Below are 18,418 nucleotides of genomic sequence, written 5' to 3' on the forward strand. Positions count from 1 at the left end.
TCTCAGGAGGATAGAGTACTGCCCTGCCTAATGCATGCTGGGAGTGGTGGGTATTCAAACTCGCCTTCACAGTATACCTGTAGTAATTCTGTCCTGCAGCCTTGCTTCCAGGGTAAGATGACACCTTCTTTCAGGCTGGTATAGGCTTTCCTCTATCTCAACACTCTCCACCTGCCAAAGCAAAGGCTGGGTCACAACTTGATTATCCTTCCGGCTTTTAGGTTGTGTTTCGGATGTGGAGGAGAGCACTCTAGAGTACAAAGTGGGTGCTCTCTTCTTAGCTCTTAGTTTTCACATATACATGAAGTGATGTTCCTGGAATTGTGGATATATTGGGGTGCTAGATGCCTGTAGCAGTTGTGTCCCAAGACACTGGCTATAATTAGTTACCTGGACCCTATTGTGTCTTTCAGGCTATGTTTCATTGGCATTTAGGTAAGGAGGGTTTGGAGCTGAAGTTCCTGTCAGAACTTTGGGCCTCATCCCAGATTTTGAATTCAGCTATTTTATTTTTTCAGTGACAATGGAATTTTATTTATTTATTTTTAAAATAACTTTTTATTTTTCAATTACAGTTGACATATAATATTATATTAAAGTGTACACCCCAGTGATTAGACATTATATAACTTACTGAGTGGTAATCCCAATAAATGTCAGTCCCTTCTAGTACCATATATAATTATTAGAATATTATTGAAGAGCACCCAGTGGATAGCTACAGACCACATCAGGGCATCACCACCTTGCCTTGGCATAGCTGATCCTCCATGGAGGGTGGAGGTTGGTGGTCAGTGGTCATAGCCAGTAATTGCAGCTGACTGGCCTGGGTAAATACCTTCCATTGATCTGCCAACAGCAACCAAGGCTCAACTACAAGACAAGGGGTACTTAGCCCACACACAGGGTGCACCTCAAGTACCAGCTTAGGTGATAGGGGAGGCTGCACCACTGGATCCTAGACACTTATTACATTAGGCCACACTACCAACGATGAAGTAAAATACATAGAAACAAACACAGGGAGGCTCCCAAAATGAGGAGACAAAGAAACATGGCCCAAATGAAAGAACAGATCAATACTCTAGAAAAAGAGCTTAAAAATGGAGATAAGCAATCTATCAGATGCAGAGTTCAAAACACTGGTTATAAGGATGCTCAAGGAACTTAGGACCTCTACAGCACAAAAAGATCCATTCAGAATTGAAAGATACACTTATTGAAATAACAATTTACAGGCAAACAGCAGTAGAATGGATGAAGCAGAGAATCAAATCAATGATTTGGAACATAAAGAAGCAAAAAATAACCAATCAGAACAAGAAGAAAAAAGAATCCCCCGCCCCCCAAAAATGAGGAAAGTGTAAGCAGCCTCTGAGACAGCTTCAAGAGGGCCAATATTCACATGATAGGGGTGCCAAAAGGAGAAGAGAAAGAACAAGAAATTGGAAATCTATTTTTTTTAAAATGAAAGAAAACTTCCCTAATTTGGTGATGGACACAAACATGCATGTCCAGGAAGTATAGAGTCCCAAATAAGATGGATGCAAAGAGACCCACTTAAGATGCATCATAATCAAAATGCCAAAGGTTAAACATAGAGAATCTTAAAAGCTGCAAGAGAAAAGCAGTTAGTTACCTAGAGGGAATTTCATGGAAGACTCTCAGCTGATTTCTCAAAAGAAACTTTGCAGGCTAGAAGCAATTGGCAAGAAATATTCAAAGTCATGAAAAGCAGGGACCTACAACCAAGATTGCTCTACCTAGCAAAATTATTGTTTAGAATTGGAGGTCAGATAAAGAGCTTCTCAGACAAGAAAAAACTAAAGGAGTTCATCATCACCAAGCCATTATTATATGAAATGTTAAAGGGACTTAAGAAAAATATCAAAACTTGAACAATAAAATAGCAATAAATACATATCTATTAACAATTGAATCTAAAAAGCTAAGCAAACAAGAAGAACAGAGATAGAATCATGGATATGGAGAGTGTTTTTAAAAAAAAAAAACATTTTATTTATTTTTAGAAAGAGGGGAAGGGAGAGAGAAAGGGAGAGAGAGAAACATGAATGTGTGGTTGCCTCTCATGTGCCCACACTGGGAATCTGGCCTGCAACCCAGGCATGTGCCCTGACTGGGAATCGAACCAGCAACCCTTTGGTTCACAGGCCAGTACTCAATCCACTGAGCTACACCAGCCAGGGATGGAGAGTGTTTTGATGGTTGTCAGATGGTATGGGGATGTGGGGGAATGGGCGAAGAGATAAGGGGTTTAAGAGGTACAAATAGGAAATGGAGTATAGGAAATGGAGTAGCCAAAGAACTAATATACATGACCCATGGGCATGAATACTGATGTGGGGATTGCTTGAGGGAGTAGGGGGTACTGGGTGGAGGGGAGCAAAGGAGGGGAAATCAGGACAACTGTAATAGTACAATTAATAAAATATAATTAAAAAAGAATATTATTGAATATGTTTCCTATGCTGTGCTTTACACCCCCATGACTATCCTGTAACTATCAACTTGTACTTCTTAATTCCTTTACTTTTTTCACTCATACCCCAAACCTCCTCCCATTTGCCAGCCATCAAAATGTTGTCTGTATCTATGATCCTGTGTTCCGCTTGTTCATTTATTTTGTTATTTAGATTCAATAGCTGATAGGTGTGTGTTTATTACCATTTTATTGTTCATATTTTTTATCCCCCCCCCCTTCTTCTTGAAGAAGACCCTTTAACATTTCATGTAATACTGGTTTGGTAGTGATGAACTCATTTAACTTCTTCTTGTGTGGGAAGGTTTTTATCTGTCCTTCAAATAAATGATAGCTTTTCTGGGTGGAGTAATCTTGTTTGTAGGTCCTTGCTTTTTGTTATTTTGAATATTTTAATGCCAGTCCCTTTTGGCCTGCAAAGTTACTGTTGAGAAATCAACTGACAGTCTTTTGGGAGCTTCCTTGTAAGCAACTAACTTCTTTTCTCTTTCTGCTTTTAAGATTCTCTCTTTGTTTTTAAACTTTTGCATTTTAATTATGATGTGTCTTGGTTTGGGCCTCTTTGGGTTTATCTTGTTTGGGACCCTCTGTGCTTTCTGGACTTGTATGTTTGTTTCCTTTACCAGGTTAGGGAAGTTTTCTGTTATTTTTTTTAATATGTTTTCAATCTCTTGCTCTGTCTCTTCTCCTTCTGGCACCCTCATGATTTGAATGTTGGTGTGCTTGAAGTTGTCCTAGAAGCTTCTTACCATGTTGTCTTTTTCTTTTTTGTATTCTTTTTTCTTCTTGTTGTTTTGAATGGGTATTTTTTTTTTTTTGCTTCCTTATATTTTAAATCACTGTTTTGATTCTTGTCTTTATCTACTCTATTGTTGACTCCCTGTAAATTATTCTTCATTTTAACTAACGTATCCTTCATTTCTGACCAGTTCTTTTTTATGGTTTCCATGTCCTTCTTTATATGTTGTTGAAGTTCTCTAAATTTACTCTTTCCCTAAATTCATTGAGTATCCTTATAACCTGTGTTTTAAACTCTCCATCTAGTAGATTGCTTGTCTCCATTTTATTTAATTCTTTTTCTAGAGTTTAGTGCTGTTCTTTCATTTGGAACGTCTTTCTTTGTCTCCTCATTTTGGCCGCCTGCCTGTGCTTGTTTCTGTGTATTAGGTAGAGCTGCTATGTTTCCCAGGCTTGGTAGAGTAGCCTAATACAGAGGTGTTCTTTGGGTCCAGTGGCACAGCTTTCCTGTTCACCCAAGCTGGGCACTGCAGGTACACCCCCTCCTCATCCTCCTTCCCCGTGTGGTCTGTGTACACCCTCCTATTGTAGTTGAGCCTTGATTGCTGTTGGTATGTCAATGGGAGGGATTAACCCCCAGGACGATCGGCTGCAATGACTGGGTGCAACCACCAACCCACTGAGGAGGATCAACTGTGCAGCGGCCTGCCCCACAGAGCATGACTTACTTCAGTGGGGCTCTGGTGCCCACTGAGTCTGCCCCTTGAGTGTGTTGCTTGTTGAGGTGGTTGGGTGGTGCTTCAGTGTGATCTAAAGCTGTCCACTGGGTGGGCTGGCTCTGGGGACTTCTGGGAGGTGCAGGCTAAGGTTAGCCACTGCCTGTGTTCTACCCAGGGCCACCTGGCACAAGCTACAAATCAGTCTGCAGCTGGCTGCTACTTGTGCTGGGCTTGGAGGTGCCCAGATGAGGCCAGGCTATGAACCAAGGCCAGTAGTGCCGGGCTTGGGGCTACTTAGTGAGGTACAGGGCTTGCCGAGGCCAGATGCTGTTTGTTTAAGAGATTTTATGGAAGTCTGAAGTGTGAGCCAAGACAGGCCATTTGTATGGAAGAACCACTAGAAACAGCTTGTGTGAGTTCACATGTTGGTGGGGTGGGTTCTCAAGGAATCAGCAGGGATGAGTAAATAGTGTGAGCAAGTGGGGTCTGAAGGGATCAGCAGGGATGAGTAAACAGTGTGAGCGAGTGGGGTCTCAAGGAATCATCAGGGATGAGTAAACAGTGTGAGCGAGGTTGATGGAGACTCAGATATGGTGCCTGCCTGCTGGCTCTGTAGAAGATGGGCTCAGAAGAGGAACAATGGCCTCTGCTAGCACTTCTAACTGGGAGAAAGCTTCCCCTGATGCCAGACAGTTCAGTTCTTCCCTGTATGTTCCTGGTGCCTTTTGAGCTGCTGTCCCAGTGCTGGAACTCAGAGGGCGTGAGTCTGAGTAAGTCTGTGCATGGGCCCTTGAGGAGGAACTGCCTGGGTCTCACTCAGGCACAATCCCCTTTGGTTTTTACACCCAGAATTTATGGAGACATCTCTTCCTGGCCCTGGAACTCTGGACTGGGGGGTCTGGCGTGGGGCTGGGACCCCTCACTCCTCAGGGGGACCTCCACAGCCCAGATATCTCTCCCGATTTTTATCTGCTACATTGGGTGTGGGACCAGCCTGTTCCATGTCTCCACCCCTCCTACCAGTCTCGATGTACCTTCTTCTTTATGCCCTTAGTTTTAGGGTTTCAGTTCTACTAGATTTCAAGTGGTTCTGACTAATGGTCATGCTGCTGTTCAGTTATAGTTAAAAAAAATTTTTTTGTCATTTATTGATTTTTAGAGAGAGAGAGGGAGGGGGAGAGAGAGAGTGACATAGATTTGTTGTTCCACTTACGCATTAATTGGTTGTTTCTTATACATGCTCTAACCAGGGATCGAATCTGAAACCTTGGTGTATCTGGATTACCTTCTAACCATCTGAGCTACTGACCAGGGCTAGTTGTATTTTTGATGTGTTTGTGGGAAGAGATGAGTACCACATTTACCTATGGCACCATCTTGACCATGGATTCAGCTTTTATCCCATAGGGTCTTTTCCCTCCCTCAGTTTCCTAAAACGATTTTTGAGGCCAGAATCTCACATTAGTGGGCTTGATGATATAGTATTCAGGAGGGGCTAGGTCACTGGTTCTCAAAGTGTGGTCTGAGGACCCCTGGTATCCCACAAACCCTTTCAGGGGATCTATGAGAGCCCCCTTTTCCAATTACATATGCAAATGAGGCAAAATTTTCTTTATGTGCAACTAGAATAACATATCACAACAGATTGAATGCAGATGCAGATATGAAAATCTAGCTGTTTTCTGCTGATCCAGACATTAGGGATTTGCAAAACTATTAAACAGTGCCACGCTTCTCGCTAAATTTTTTTTTGAAAAGTTATTTTTAATAAAAGTGTAAAAGTGTTAAGTTAGCATACAATGGGTTTATTGTTATTTTTAATGAGTTAACAAATATATTTAAATATTTACACTGTAATTTTTAATATAGTAAATGTTGATAGAAATAACTTGTGTATAAACAAAAGCTCTTTGGGTTCTTGATAATTTCTCAGAGTGTACCAAGAGAGGAAACCAAAGAGTGTAAGAGACCAAAGTGTGTGCAGATTGCTGGGCTAAGTCATGTGATGGTAACAAATCACCTCGAAATCTGCCTGACTTAACAGATAGTTATTTCTTGCTTATGCTTATCATCACAGGGACTGTTCATCAGAGTTACTCCTGGGGCCCAGGCTGATGGAGCCCCATCTCATCACCTGCTGCTCTGTTTAGCAGTCATAAGAAAGGGTATACACAGTGATTCTTGAAAGTTTCCACTGGGAGTGTCATGAAAATGTGCAGCCTTATGAGCACCTAAGTGAGAATCTTAAATAAAAACACATATTCTTGAGCCTTTGTATCCTTTCCTTCCCACATTGCTGGGTCATTAAGTGTCAATGAAAGGGCTTGAGGTAGAGAAGTCAGGGATATGAATTATCAAAGTATGGTGCTTATGAAATACTGAGCTCCATACCCTCTTCCGCCCTGGACCATATCTTTTTTTTAATATTTACTATGCAATATTTAATACATACGATAAAGACATAGGGAATATTAGAGTGAACAATTGTGTGCCAGCTATGAGTTTAAGAAACAAAATGTGTTTCTTAAACTCCTTATGTGTTCTCATCTGGACGTGGTCTTTCTGTCACAACCAGTTTTAGGTACTTTGTAGAGAACAACTCTTCCAACCTAAAGTACCACAGTTTTTCTGGTCTTCTCATGTCTGGTCTTTCACTGTTTCTGAAGCCTCTGCCATGCATTCCTTTACTCATCAAATATTTATCAAGTGCCCATTGTGTGCCCAGCACTATATAAATAATATACCAGGAATACATCAGTAAGGAATAGCTCCTTGCTCTCAAGGAGCTTGTATTCTGATGGAGAAGACAGACAGTAAGTATGTTGATAGAGATATAATCAATATTAAGTCACTGCCTGACTCTTAGTGCTATGAAGAAAAATAAAGCAGGGTAAGTTGAGTGTAGAGTGATAACAGAAAAGCTAGTCTGGAAAGCATTCTCTGAGAAGGAGACCTTGAGCAAAGACCTGAGTGAATTAGCTCTGTGAATATTTGAGATAAGAGTGTTATAGTCCAAGGAATAGCACATGCAAGGGACCTGAGGCTAGAATCTGCTGGAGGTGCTTAGGTCAACCTGGGTGGTTGGGGTAGAATAAGTGAGCAGGAGAGTAGGAAATGAGGTCAGGGAGGTGGCCAGAAGCCAGATGATTTAGGATCTTGTAAACCAGGGGTAAAGCATTTGTATTTGAACTTCAGGATAGGAAGCCATTGGAAGATTTTGAGCACAGTAATGACATGATCACAGGTATATTTTAAAAGAATCACTGTGGCCTGTCATGTTGGAAAAAGACTGTAGGGGGCAAAGCCTGAAGCAGAGAGAACACATGGGAGTGACAGTCACGTACCAAGTGAGAGAGAATAGTTGCTTGAACTCAGTGGTGTATTGGTAAATGTTTACAGGCTCTCTGAGGGGAAAAAAAGGACTCTGATAGGTAGTGTTTGCTGATTCCCATGGCGTAGGTATTCCCACAGTGGTGATTTTAAGCTAGCAATGTGCTGTCACTGAATGTGGAGGTGGAGAAAGATGTGCATGATCAGCTTTCACAAGCCAATGCAACCTGGCTCCAGCACACCACTTCTGGAACCTGGGTGCCTCTAGCCTGTGGTGTGTTTGCAGGAAGGGCCCAGGTTTGTCTCCATTTTCTAGGGTAGATGGAAACTGTACCATGTTTTTGGAAATAAAGAATATGGAGAAAGTTATGAGAGGGAGAGAGGGTCAGTTTATAAAGTCCGTTGTGCTGGAGCCTTGCAAAATAAGCCTAGATGTTGGAGGCCTTGCAGGAGCTCTGAACTCTCAGACCCTTTGAAAGTGGAGCTCAGTCCAAAACCTCCCTGCAAACAGGAAGCTGGTTTGAGTTAGAACATAAAATAAAAACCAGCTGATGCCCCTGAATGTTTTTCCCCTCCTCTTCCCTCCTCCACAGAGCCAAAGGGAACTGCCCTCTGCTCTTGGATAGCTGGTTGTTCAGGAAGCCAGAAAAAGTCAAATACCACAAATCCTTTGAAAGTAAGCCAAGTTTTGAGCCTAGGCAAACTCCTGCCAGTGGGGTTTCCTAGCCTAGATGTCTGTACACTGCCGAGAATCCTAGGAGGAAAGTGACTGGGGACACAAAGGTGCCAGAGGAAAGAACCTGAAATCTAGACCCGGAGGAGAAAGATGGTCTGTAGCAGGGTTTCTCAAATGGTAGCTTCTAGCCATTTTATAGGTCATGAAATCAATAAAGTGGGTTCTGATCAGAATTTTTTTAAAAAAATTATTTATTTATTTATTTTCAGCGAGAAGGGAAAGGAGAAAGAGAGGGAGAGAAACATCACTGTGTGGCTGCCTCTCACTCACGTCCCCAGCTGGGGACCTGACGTACAACCTGGTCATGTGCCCTGACTTGGAATCGAACCAGCGACACTTGGTTTGCAGACCGACGCTCAATCCACTGAGCCACAGCAGCCAGGGCTCAGAATTTTTTTTTAATGAAATAGAATACAATGGAAAATAGAATATTACATTACTAATTACATATACTTATTACATTACTCAGTCGGCAGCCGTCCGTCTCGAGAGACGATGGTGTAGCTTCTTAAGAGTCTATCTGCACCGCCGAGAATGGTTGTGCAGTCCGACTCGGGAGTGACACGGTATCTGTCTCCTCCCGTGTTGAATCGACATCTTGCGATGACGCTGGAGTGTCCTCTCCAGTGAAGCTGAAGCTACAGAGCCTCGAGAGACGATGGTGTAGCTTCTTAAGAGTCTATCTGCACCGCCGAGAATGACTGTGCAGTCCGACTCGGGAGTGACACGGTATCTGTCTCCTCCCGTGTTGAATCGACATCTTGCGATGACGCCGGAGTGTCCTCTCCAGTGAAGCTGAAGCTACAGAGCCTGGGCAGGGTGATATGGAGGGTCTGCTGTTGCCCATGCAGCAGACCCCCCCTCTCTTCGCAGCTGAAGGATCCAAGGGAAAGACGGAGTCAATACAGCTTGGCTTCAGGTGCGCCGCAGGAGTTGCCGGTGTTGACTACAACGTCAAACCGCCTTAAGGACTCCGGCTCCGGATTTTCTTTCGGGGTTTACTCCCTTAGCCTTTCCCCTGAAGAGGTATGCTGCAAGGCAGCGGAGGTTTTTTGGAATCAGAGTTTTCCTTCTCTGATGTGCCCTGACTGGAAGATCGAACCAGCGACACTTAGCTCGCAGGCCGACGCTCAATCCACTGAGCCAAACCAGCCAGGGCAGTTACATTACTAATTACATTAATATATTACATTAATATTACATTACTAATTACATATACATATATGCATAATTACTTATTGCATATAGTACTACATGCAATAAGAGTAAATGTTACTTTGTGAAACTTTATTTCAGTTTTGTGCACATACATGTGTAGTATATACTGGGTCATGATATAAGATGTCTTTCTTTTTGTGGATCATAGTAAAAAACCTTTGATAAACACTGGTCTTTAGGATCTGAGCAACTCATGTCTCCTTCCTGCTTTATTTACACCCCTGGTGTAAGTTCCAAGCTAGTTTCAGAATGAATCTCTGTGGAACTGGATCATCTACCCACAAAACACCCACCCAAATTCCCGTCAGAGGGGAGGGAAGCTGAGAACCAGCAGACTGGTCTGATTCTTTGGGACCAAGGTGAAGGGAAGGGGAGGGTTGATTCAAATTTGAATCCAAAAGATTTGTCTGAAATTAGATTAGCTTGAAGAAAATAGGACTTGAGCAGCCTTTCAGCTTACTGCACTTGATTTTATGACCTTTCCTGTCCATGTGGGTAATGTGGTCTCAGGCTTCTCTCTCTTCTCTGCAGCAGGCAGTTGGTGCAGCAGAAATGTTCCTGAGCACTCCTCCCTCTGGGATAGCTAGAGGCACAGTGCCAGGATAGGGAGTGGTGCCCCGAAATGAGTGTCCCCCACATTTCCCCAGGATTATTTTGTGCTCTCTTGCCAGTGCTCTGTGCTCAGGCCAGGTGGTCATTAAGAATGTATTGCCCTACACCTTGTGAGCCAAAGGGTCATCAGTTCAATTCCCAGTCAGGGCACATGCCTGAGTTGTGGACCAGTCCCCCAGTTGGGGGTGTGCAAGAGGCAACTGCACATTGATGTTTCTCTCCCTCTCTTTCTCCCTCCCTTCCCCCGCTCTAAAAATAAATGAAATATTAAAAAAAAAAAAAGAATGTATCGCCCTGCCCTGACTGGTGCGGCTTAGTTGGCTGGAGCATTGTCTTACAAAGTGAAAGGTCACTGGTTTGATTCCCGGTCAGGGCAGAGGCCTGGGTTGTGGCCCAGTCCTCGGTTGTGGCGGGTACAAGAGGTAACTAATTGATGTCCCTCTCACTCATCGGTGTTTCTCTCCCTCTCTTTTTCTCTCCTCTACCCTCTCTTAAAAAAAAAAAATGAAATAAAATCTTTAAAACAATGTTTTAAAGAATATATTGCCCTATCCTTGCCAGTGTGGCTCAGTTGGTTGGAGTGTTGTCCCTTGAACCTAAGGATAGCATGTTCAATTCCTGGTCAGGGTACATGCCTGGGTTGCAGGTTTGGTCCTTGATTGGGGTATGTACAATTGGTGATAAATTAATGTTTCTCTCTCACATCGATATTTCTCTCCTCCCCCCTATCCCTTCCTTTCCCCTCTCCCTTCCTTCCCCTCTCTCTAAAATCAATAAGCATGTCCTTGGGTAAAAGGGGGGGGGGCAGGATATGTGTTGAGGGTCCATTTCTTCATCAGAAAGGATTTTGATGTTAAGGAGAGTATTATAATTACTATGCCTTCCAGTGCTTTGACAAAACCTCAGATGTTTGGCCTTCTGGCCAAGTGTCAGTGATTTCATATTGTTGGAGTAATCAATGTAGAAGTTTGCTGTGGCTGACAAGACAGAATGCATATGGAGATTTCTATAGAAATTATGAATTCATGAAAGATTTTGAGGAATTGAGCAAAGCTGGTGTCTTTCAGAGTGTAAAGTGATTTCCAAATGTAAAGAATTTCTTTGGGCTGAGTTCCATAGAAGTTTGTCATTGACCTGTGTTCCTGAATTATGAAACATGAATATTTGGGCCAAGGAGTTGTTTTTCTTGATAAATAAACAATTTAAAAAAATTTTTTTAAATGCATTGAGTAGTCTAAAGTTAGTTTATCCCACACTAGGTTCAGTGCCTCAGATAGGCCCAGGAGTAACTGGCAAATTTGGTGCTTACCAGGTGGCTATGGGTTAGTATGGCCCCTGGAACTAAACTGCCTCTCTGTGAGTAGACTGAGAATTCAGTCCACCTCCCCAAGAAGCACAGAAGACTCTCGGGACCCTTCTGTGAAATAGGTTTTAACTATAATGTCCCAAGAGACTTATTTTGGTCTTTAGTAGCCACAGGGCATTTCTTTCCAACCTAATTTAAACTAAAATGGTCCTTGGAGATAAGAATTTAAACAGGCCCTCTAGGAGCACTTCAAATTCCCAACTTGGGAAAGTAAGAGAGAAGTGACCCTAAAATTACCCTAATTGATTCTGGGCTTCCCCTCTCTAGAAACTGGCCCAGGCTAGGAGTAGATCATCCTGCTACAGATATGAACACTCATGAAGTATTTCTGGTTCACATCACCCTCCTAGGGCCTCCAAGACTCTCTTAGCAGAGTACAGCCTAGCCTGTTTACTTGGCCATTCAAATCCAGAAGCCCATTTCTCTGAACCAACGAAGACCAAGGATATGCCTGAGGAGGCCCAGTGCAGGGAGTCCAGACAGTACTAGAGAAGACTGGACCTGGAATGATAAGCAAGACATTCTGTAGCAGGGGGTGAGGTTCAGTGACAAGCAAGAAGTTACAGGGCAGTCTGATTCTCACATGGCGTTATCTGGCAGAAAGACTAGTACACTAATTCAAGGTTAGTCCAATGTGCGCCCTGGGGACTGAAGACGTGGGGTGATGAGAGTGATGGTGACTGTCTTGTGTGACCCTGTCTCTCAGAATCTCTCAGCACTTTGCACATGCTTCCCTTTCATCTCTGTGGGAGTTATGGCTTAATAATAATAATTAGAATCCTCCAAGCATCTATGCTTTGCAAAACACAACATTAAGCCATGTTTCTGCCTCCTAGGCTCATAGTCTATATGACTGGCAGATATTTGGGTGGGGCAGAGTCCTCTGATGGAGGGGAAGGACATGATGGAATGCAAAGATCAGGGATATTATTAGTCACCTAATTGATACCTAACATTTTTCTGGTTCTTGATAGATCTGAGTGGACTTCCTTTCATGCCTTTCAAGGCGCAGAGATCAGTGACCTCCCTAAGTCTTATCCACCCAAGAGCCAGTCTGGGGACCCAAGGCTTTATTTTGTAAACAGAGCCTTTCTGGATTGGGAGAGTGCTTTATCCTCTGTGCCTATGAGCAGAGTTTTAACCCTATCATTTTCATTCCCATGGTGCCATCAGATTGAGCCCTGTTAAAAGTCAGTGATGCACACCGGCTTTTTCCCCTGTGATCAAGGGACCTGTGGCCAGAACAGAACCTGGAAAAGTCAGTAACCCATTCTCCTGAAGACATGGGCATCAGAAAAGTAGTCAGTACTATAGGGTGGTCCTGAGTACCTTCAGTACCTCCTTTCCAACCCCACTCTGTCCATAACATGTCCCTTTTCTGTCTTGCTCTAACAGGTGACCTTGGAGAAGGTACTTGGAATAACAGTGTCTGGAGGCAGAGGACTTGCCTGTGACCCCCGATCTGGTTTAGTTGCCTACCCAGCTGGGTAAGTATCTTGGAAGAAGTCTTATTGCATGGGAGTTTATAGCCATGATAAACCAATTGGGATGGGCAAGGGTTTTCTGATATCTTCTGGGAGATACATCTGGGTTAATGTTTTGGTGCTATTTTTGTAAAGGAGATACAGGGCCAGGTAAGGCTCTGGCTTTTTGGACATCCATACAAACCCACACATGTAGATTGGCATTTTATATTATACACAGCTTCTGATACCATCTTTAATATCTACCTTGTAGTAGTTTTTAAAAACAGCTTTAATTCACAGAAGTAATTCACATTCCACATAATTGGTCCTTTGGAAATGCGCGATTCAGCCCTGAACAGTGGGGCCCAGTAGGTTGGGTGTTGTCCTGCAAAGCAAAAGGTTGCCAGCTTAATTCCTCGGCATGCCTGGGTTCCGGGTTCAGTCCCCAGTCAGGGCTTGTACGAGAATGCAACCAGTTAATGTTTCTCTCTCACATCGATGTTTTTCTCTGTTTCTTTCTCCCTCCCTTCCCCTCTCTCTTAAAATAAATAAATAAAATCTTCAAAAAAATACAATAAAAGGCACAATTTAGTATCTCCACTTAGTTGTGCAACCATCACCACAATCAATTCTAGAACATTTTCATCATCCCTAAAACAAAATCCCACACCCATTAGCACAGTCACTCTCCATTTCTCCCTAACATGTATCTCTATCCTTGGGCAACAGCTAATCTATGTTCTGTCTTTATAGATTTGCCTATTCTGGATATTTCATAGAAATGGAACCATACACTATTTGGCCTTTTGTGACTGGCTTTTTTCATTTAGCATAATGGTTTCATGGTTCATACATGTTGTAGCAGGTATCAGTACTTCATTCCTTTTTATGGCCAAATAACCTTCCATTAAAGATAAAATACCACATTTTATCTCTTCATCAGTTGATGAGCATTTTGGCTATTAATTTGCCTGCTTCAGGCACGTTGAGAGATGTCACTGCTGTGGAGGAAGAGCAGGCTCTGGGTGGTGCCCTCTCTCCTCACTGCCTTCTCACTCCTCTGCTCCTGCCAATGGGAAGCCCTTAACCGTTCTTTCTTTGGGCTTTGGCAGGAGTGTTTCTTTTGGAGGGTTGGGGCGCCTCCTGCTTCTGGTTCTGTCAGCTTCTGTTCCTTGCTGCTGAGCACAGGAGCATGACACTGGGAAGCCACTGCCCTCCCTGTTTTGCCCCGCCCTCAGCTTGGGAATGCGCAGCTCCCCAGTGGGGGCTGTGCAGCAACTCCTGTGGGTTTTGTACCAGATACAGGGTCTTCTTTATTGTGTCGTCCCATCAAAAAAGCTACCTTATCAAGAACTTATTCTGTGCCAGGCACTTTGTTAAGCATTTCACAAGAACTATTTTATGCGATAGTCAGAGCAGTCCTGTGAGGTTGGAACTGTTACCATCCTATATTTTAGAAACCAGGATTCAAAGAGCTTAAGCAGTTTGCTCAAGGTCACACAGCTAGTGTCTTTATTGGGATTCCAACTCAAGTAGTCTGACTGCTGAGCTCTTACTTTTACAATGGGGCAAGACCAGGCTTTCTTCTCATTTTTAAAAGCTGCTTTTCTCATTTTACTATTTAAATGAAAAATGCTCAGTTTATGGGCATCTCCATTTACATCAAGGAGATTTTTGCCCATGGGTTCTGGGGTCAGTGTCTCTCCTGAGTGGCCCTCTGGCGTTTGATGTGTGGTGGGGATGCTGTGGGATCTGCACTGGCTTTACCCTGCAGAGCCTGAACTGGCCTCCTTCTCCCCCTCCAGAAGCAAGTGGTGAATGACTTCTGTTGCTGGATACCCTGGGCAGCCCGCCTCAGGGGAATTCCGCTGGTGCCGGCCTCTGCCTGGGAAAGCTAGGTTCCTTCTTGTTGGAGGTGGGGCTGGGGCTGGCTGGGAAAGGCCTGGGTGTGTGCTGAGCCCTGTGTCCCTGCCCTTGGAATTGTGGAGCCCTGCTGCCCCTCTCTTCCCTGTAACACCCCCAGATCCCAGGCCTGGTGCCTTTAAGGGCGTGTGCTTCTGGTTAAGGGCAGGTCCCAGCCTGGCTCTTGTGCCTGCCAGTCATTATCCTTACAGGTGTTGTATGGAAGATTCGTGCTGTGACCTCTGGTAGATTTCCTCAGTGTGCTTGTCTTGGGCCAGCCCTGGGCAGTGCCCCAATCCCCGATCTACTCCCTGACCTTTTGGTATCCTAGCACTTGAAGTCCTCTCTTTGCAAGTGGCCCCTTTCTGGTTGTTTGGTTTTGCCCTGTGCTAAAGCTCCCTGGTGTGCCTCTGGGGTATCTGGGTGCCACCAAAGTCTGTGTCAGCCAAGCAGGCTCTTTCCCTCCCTCCCTCTCTTCCTTCTCTTCCTATTTGTGATCCTAACACCCCCGCTCTCACCCCTACTCTCTTGTTCCTACTGAGCTTGTTGCTCTAGGAGCAGCTCAGGTATCCTAGAAACAAGAGAAACAAAGCTCAGAAAATTCTCCCAGAGGCCTAGAGGCAAATATCAAACCCAAACAGTTTTCTGAAAGGAAATGAAACAGCTCCTGGAGGGTAGGGTGGAGGGGGAGGTGTGTCAGGCAGAGGTGGGCTAAAGCTTCTGGGCAGGGACCCCCCTCAGTTGTAGTAGCCCCAGTGTCTCTTCTCCAGAGTTCTCCTTTTGCTGCTGTTCTCCCCACAGGAAGCCTGCCCCTCACCTGTCACACTTCAAGCCCCCTGCCCTAGGATACCAGGCTGGTCCCCAGGTAGCCCCTTTGAGGGACTCAGTTTAGTTGAACATCCGGAACTGACTCAGGCCCCTTTCCTGGCCAGGTTCGTAGAGTGTTCAGGGGCTTGAGAGCCCTCCATAGCCCTTACTGCTGCTGTGGGGCCATTCAGTTCTGAGAAGGGGTTTCTCTTGACCCCCGGTGCCAGGGCCTGGCCTCGGTGAGTGCTGTGGGTGGAGGAGCTACTGGAGTGGAAGGTCTCCTGGAAAGGTGACTGATCCTGTCCGGCAGCCAAGAGGAGATCTCTTGGTAACTTTTCCTAGGAAGAGGAGGGGAAACTCAGCTGTCCTGAAAAGGCCCTCCACTTACTCAGCTCATGTTGGAATTTATGCTGAGGTCCCCAGTTTCAAAACACTGGCCTGGGCACGAAGCCACAGAATCTCTTCCTGAACTATGTTCTAGTGACATCTGAGCTGAAGGAGCATAACTATCCTTCTTGTTCTCTGTGGCAAGCCCTGTGTCAGGGGCTGTGGAGAGACTGGGTGAACCTGAGAGAAGAGGATGCTTGACTTGGTACCCTGAGAGATATGAATCATGGAAATAAGACAAATAGGGTCACACCTTTTGTGGGGTTTAGGTTCAAGAAGGGCAAGCAGACAATAAGCATGTAAACAAATAAGTGAGCAAGAGACTGTCAGAGAGTTATAAGTGTTTGAAGAAAATAAAACTGGGTGATGGAAGAATCAACATGTGAAGATTGACACCAAAGTGTTCCAGGTGGAGGAAACCTCAAGTGCAAAGGTCCCGAGGAAAGGGGAGACACATTTACTTGCCTGAGGGACTAAACAGTGGCCATGGTGGCCAGACCATATGGCTGAGAGCAGGGAGGCTCAGACACTGCCACTTTGACCTGGCTTGTAAGTCTTGCAGCTCACAGAGATTCACCTCTTGCCCTGGAAGAAAATATGTTTAGAGTCCACAGAAAGAAGTGTACTGGTAGCTCTACACCAGTGGCCATGTTATTCACTGGGTTATTACCAAGTCTTTTCTCATGCCTTGGTGGCAGTGGGCGGGGGGGTCGTAAAGTGTCCCAGAAACAGATATGCCAGTGGATTTCATGGCCCGGCCTAAGAGGGTTACTTATTTGGAAGGCTTCTGGAGTCTGGGTATCTAAAGAGAACCACAACCAAGGGTGCCCTAGGAAACATCCTAGACTCATTATCTCTTAGAATAATTAAAGCTGTAAGATTTTGCCCTTGCGGATGAATCCGGAGGGCCAGTTTGTAATTGCACACCTGGATGAGGACCCTAATGAGTCACTGATATCCTGCAAGTCGTAGTTGGGGTGCCCTGCTGCAGCTGCTGCCTTCCTGGATAGCCATGCCCTCATTCTTCGTGTACAACAATGTCCTTCAAGAAGATGTCTAGGAGCATCATGCTGGTTACTTTGCACAGGATCTTCAGTCTCTCAACAATTCTTTGAGGTAGACATTATTATTTCTATTTTACAGATGAGGAAATTGACTTTCAGAGAAGTTAAGGAATATGCCCAAGATCACACAGTATGTTAGCAGACAGGTCTTTCTTTTTTTTGACTATGTGGTTGCCTCTCACTCACGCCCCCAACTGGGGATCTGAAGTGCAACCTAGTAATGTGCCCTGACTGGGAATCGAACCAGCGACACTTGGCTCGCAGGCCGATGCTCAATCCACTGAGCCACAGCAGCCAGGGCTCAGACAGGTCTTTCTAACTGTAGCTTTCTTGTTTCCATCATCATTCTGCTCTCGAGTGTCAGTGCATCCTCAAAGCCTGAGATGGGGAGAATCGTGGACTTGCCCTGGGTCCCTAGTTCACCGGTTTGCTGCGTAGGAGGTTCTTCGGCAATCAGGGCTTTGAGATCTGGTAGCTGGAGATGTAAATATTTATTGAGTGCCTGTTTTCTAGGCTCCGGGGATGTAGCAGTAAACAAAACAGATGAAAATACCACCTTCACAGAGCTGTCAATCTGCTGGTAAAGGTGGACCCCTTCCCCCTCAGAAAGTAAACTAGATAGAGCATGACAGCTTGATGTGGGCTGTGGAAAAGTACAAGCAGTGAGCAATGAGGGGGAATAGGGACTGTGGGGGCCACGACGTTGTAGTGTTAAATAGGGCTAGAGGGTGACATTGGAGCGAGCTCGAGGGGCCTTTGGTGTGCTCCTGTGAGTCACCAGATGTTACCGGGTCTGAAAGAAGAAGTTGTGACGTGCAGGGTCTCTGCTTCATCTTTCTGTGTCTTGCTCCATGTATGTGCTGCTGCATTCATTGCTTGTCTCAGGGTTCATCTGCTTCTACCCTCCGGAGGATGGAGAGTGATAGGAGGCAGATCATGTGGGAATGCTGGGCTCTTTGTGAGAGCAGCAGGCCTGGACCCGTCCCGGGGCGGGGGTTGTTAAGGGCTGGCCTTTCCTGATTCAGAGAAGAGCCTGGGCAGTGGGCCCAGTACCTGGTACTGGTGCACCATGTGACTCCCTGGCTGAGGCTCCAGCGACTGAGGCCTCACTGTCTTCCTGTGAGAGTGAGCAGTCTCATGGCACCTGCACCCTGGGGTTCTGAATTATGGGACTCAGCTGTCTGGGCCAGCCCAGCCCTTGTGTTGAGGATTTCAGCCAGCACTGCTGCAAGGGCCACGTGAAGATGACTGCTTGCTGTGCTGGGCGGGGTCAAGGGACTTGAAGGCCAAGGGCCAAATATTGATGCAAACTGAGCCCCACCCTTTTCTCCCTAGCAGACGAAGGAGCTTGCTCAGAGAAGACTGAGGGGGTTCCCACATCAATGTTTTCATCTGTTCTTTTGAGAGGACCTCAACAAGCTGGACACAGGGGACCGTGGGTGTCTTTGCCAAGTTCTGTCCTCACTTCATCATCTGTATTATTGTCCCCACAAGTGTGACCATGGGTTGATGTCTTTCTTCCTCTCTCTCTGTGTTGGGAGGTTTCCACATTTGAATAATTAGAAGTAAAAAT

General features: G+C 45.0%; 1 protein-coding gene and 1 pseudogene across 3 annotated transcripts in view; both read left to right on the forward strand.

Moving 5' to 3' along the window:
* Nucleotides 1-18,418, forward strand: part of MAPKBP1 (mitogen-activated protein kinase binding protein 1) — a 58,425-nt gene that overhangs the window by 19,862 nt on the left and 20,145 nt on the right. For all 3 annotated transcript variants that reach the window (XM_090270452.1, XM_090270454.1, XM_090270453.1), the window contains exon 2: nucleotides 12,615-12,706. In XM_090270452.1, the coding sequence (XP_090126578.1) occupies nucleotides 12,615-12,706 (92 nt within the window). The remainder of the gene's footprint in view (nucleotides 1-12,614; nucleotides 12,707-18,418) is intronic.
* On the forward strand, nucleotides 10,730-10,932 carry LOC150016331 (cytochrome c oxidase subunit 6C pseudogene; annotated as a pseudogene).

This window comes from Furipterus horrens, unplaced genomic scaffold, assembly GCF_987537825.1.
Source record: "Furipterus horrens unplaced genomic scaffold, mFurHor1.1.pri manual_scaffold_3, whole genome shotgun sequence".
NCBI classification, from domain to species: domain Eukaryota; kingdom Metazoa; phylum Chordata; class Mammalia; order Chiroptera; family Furipteridae; genus Furipterus; species Furipterus horrens.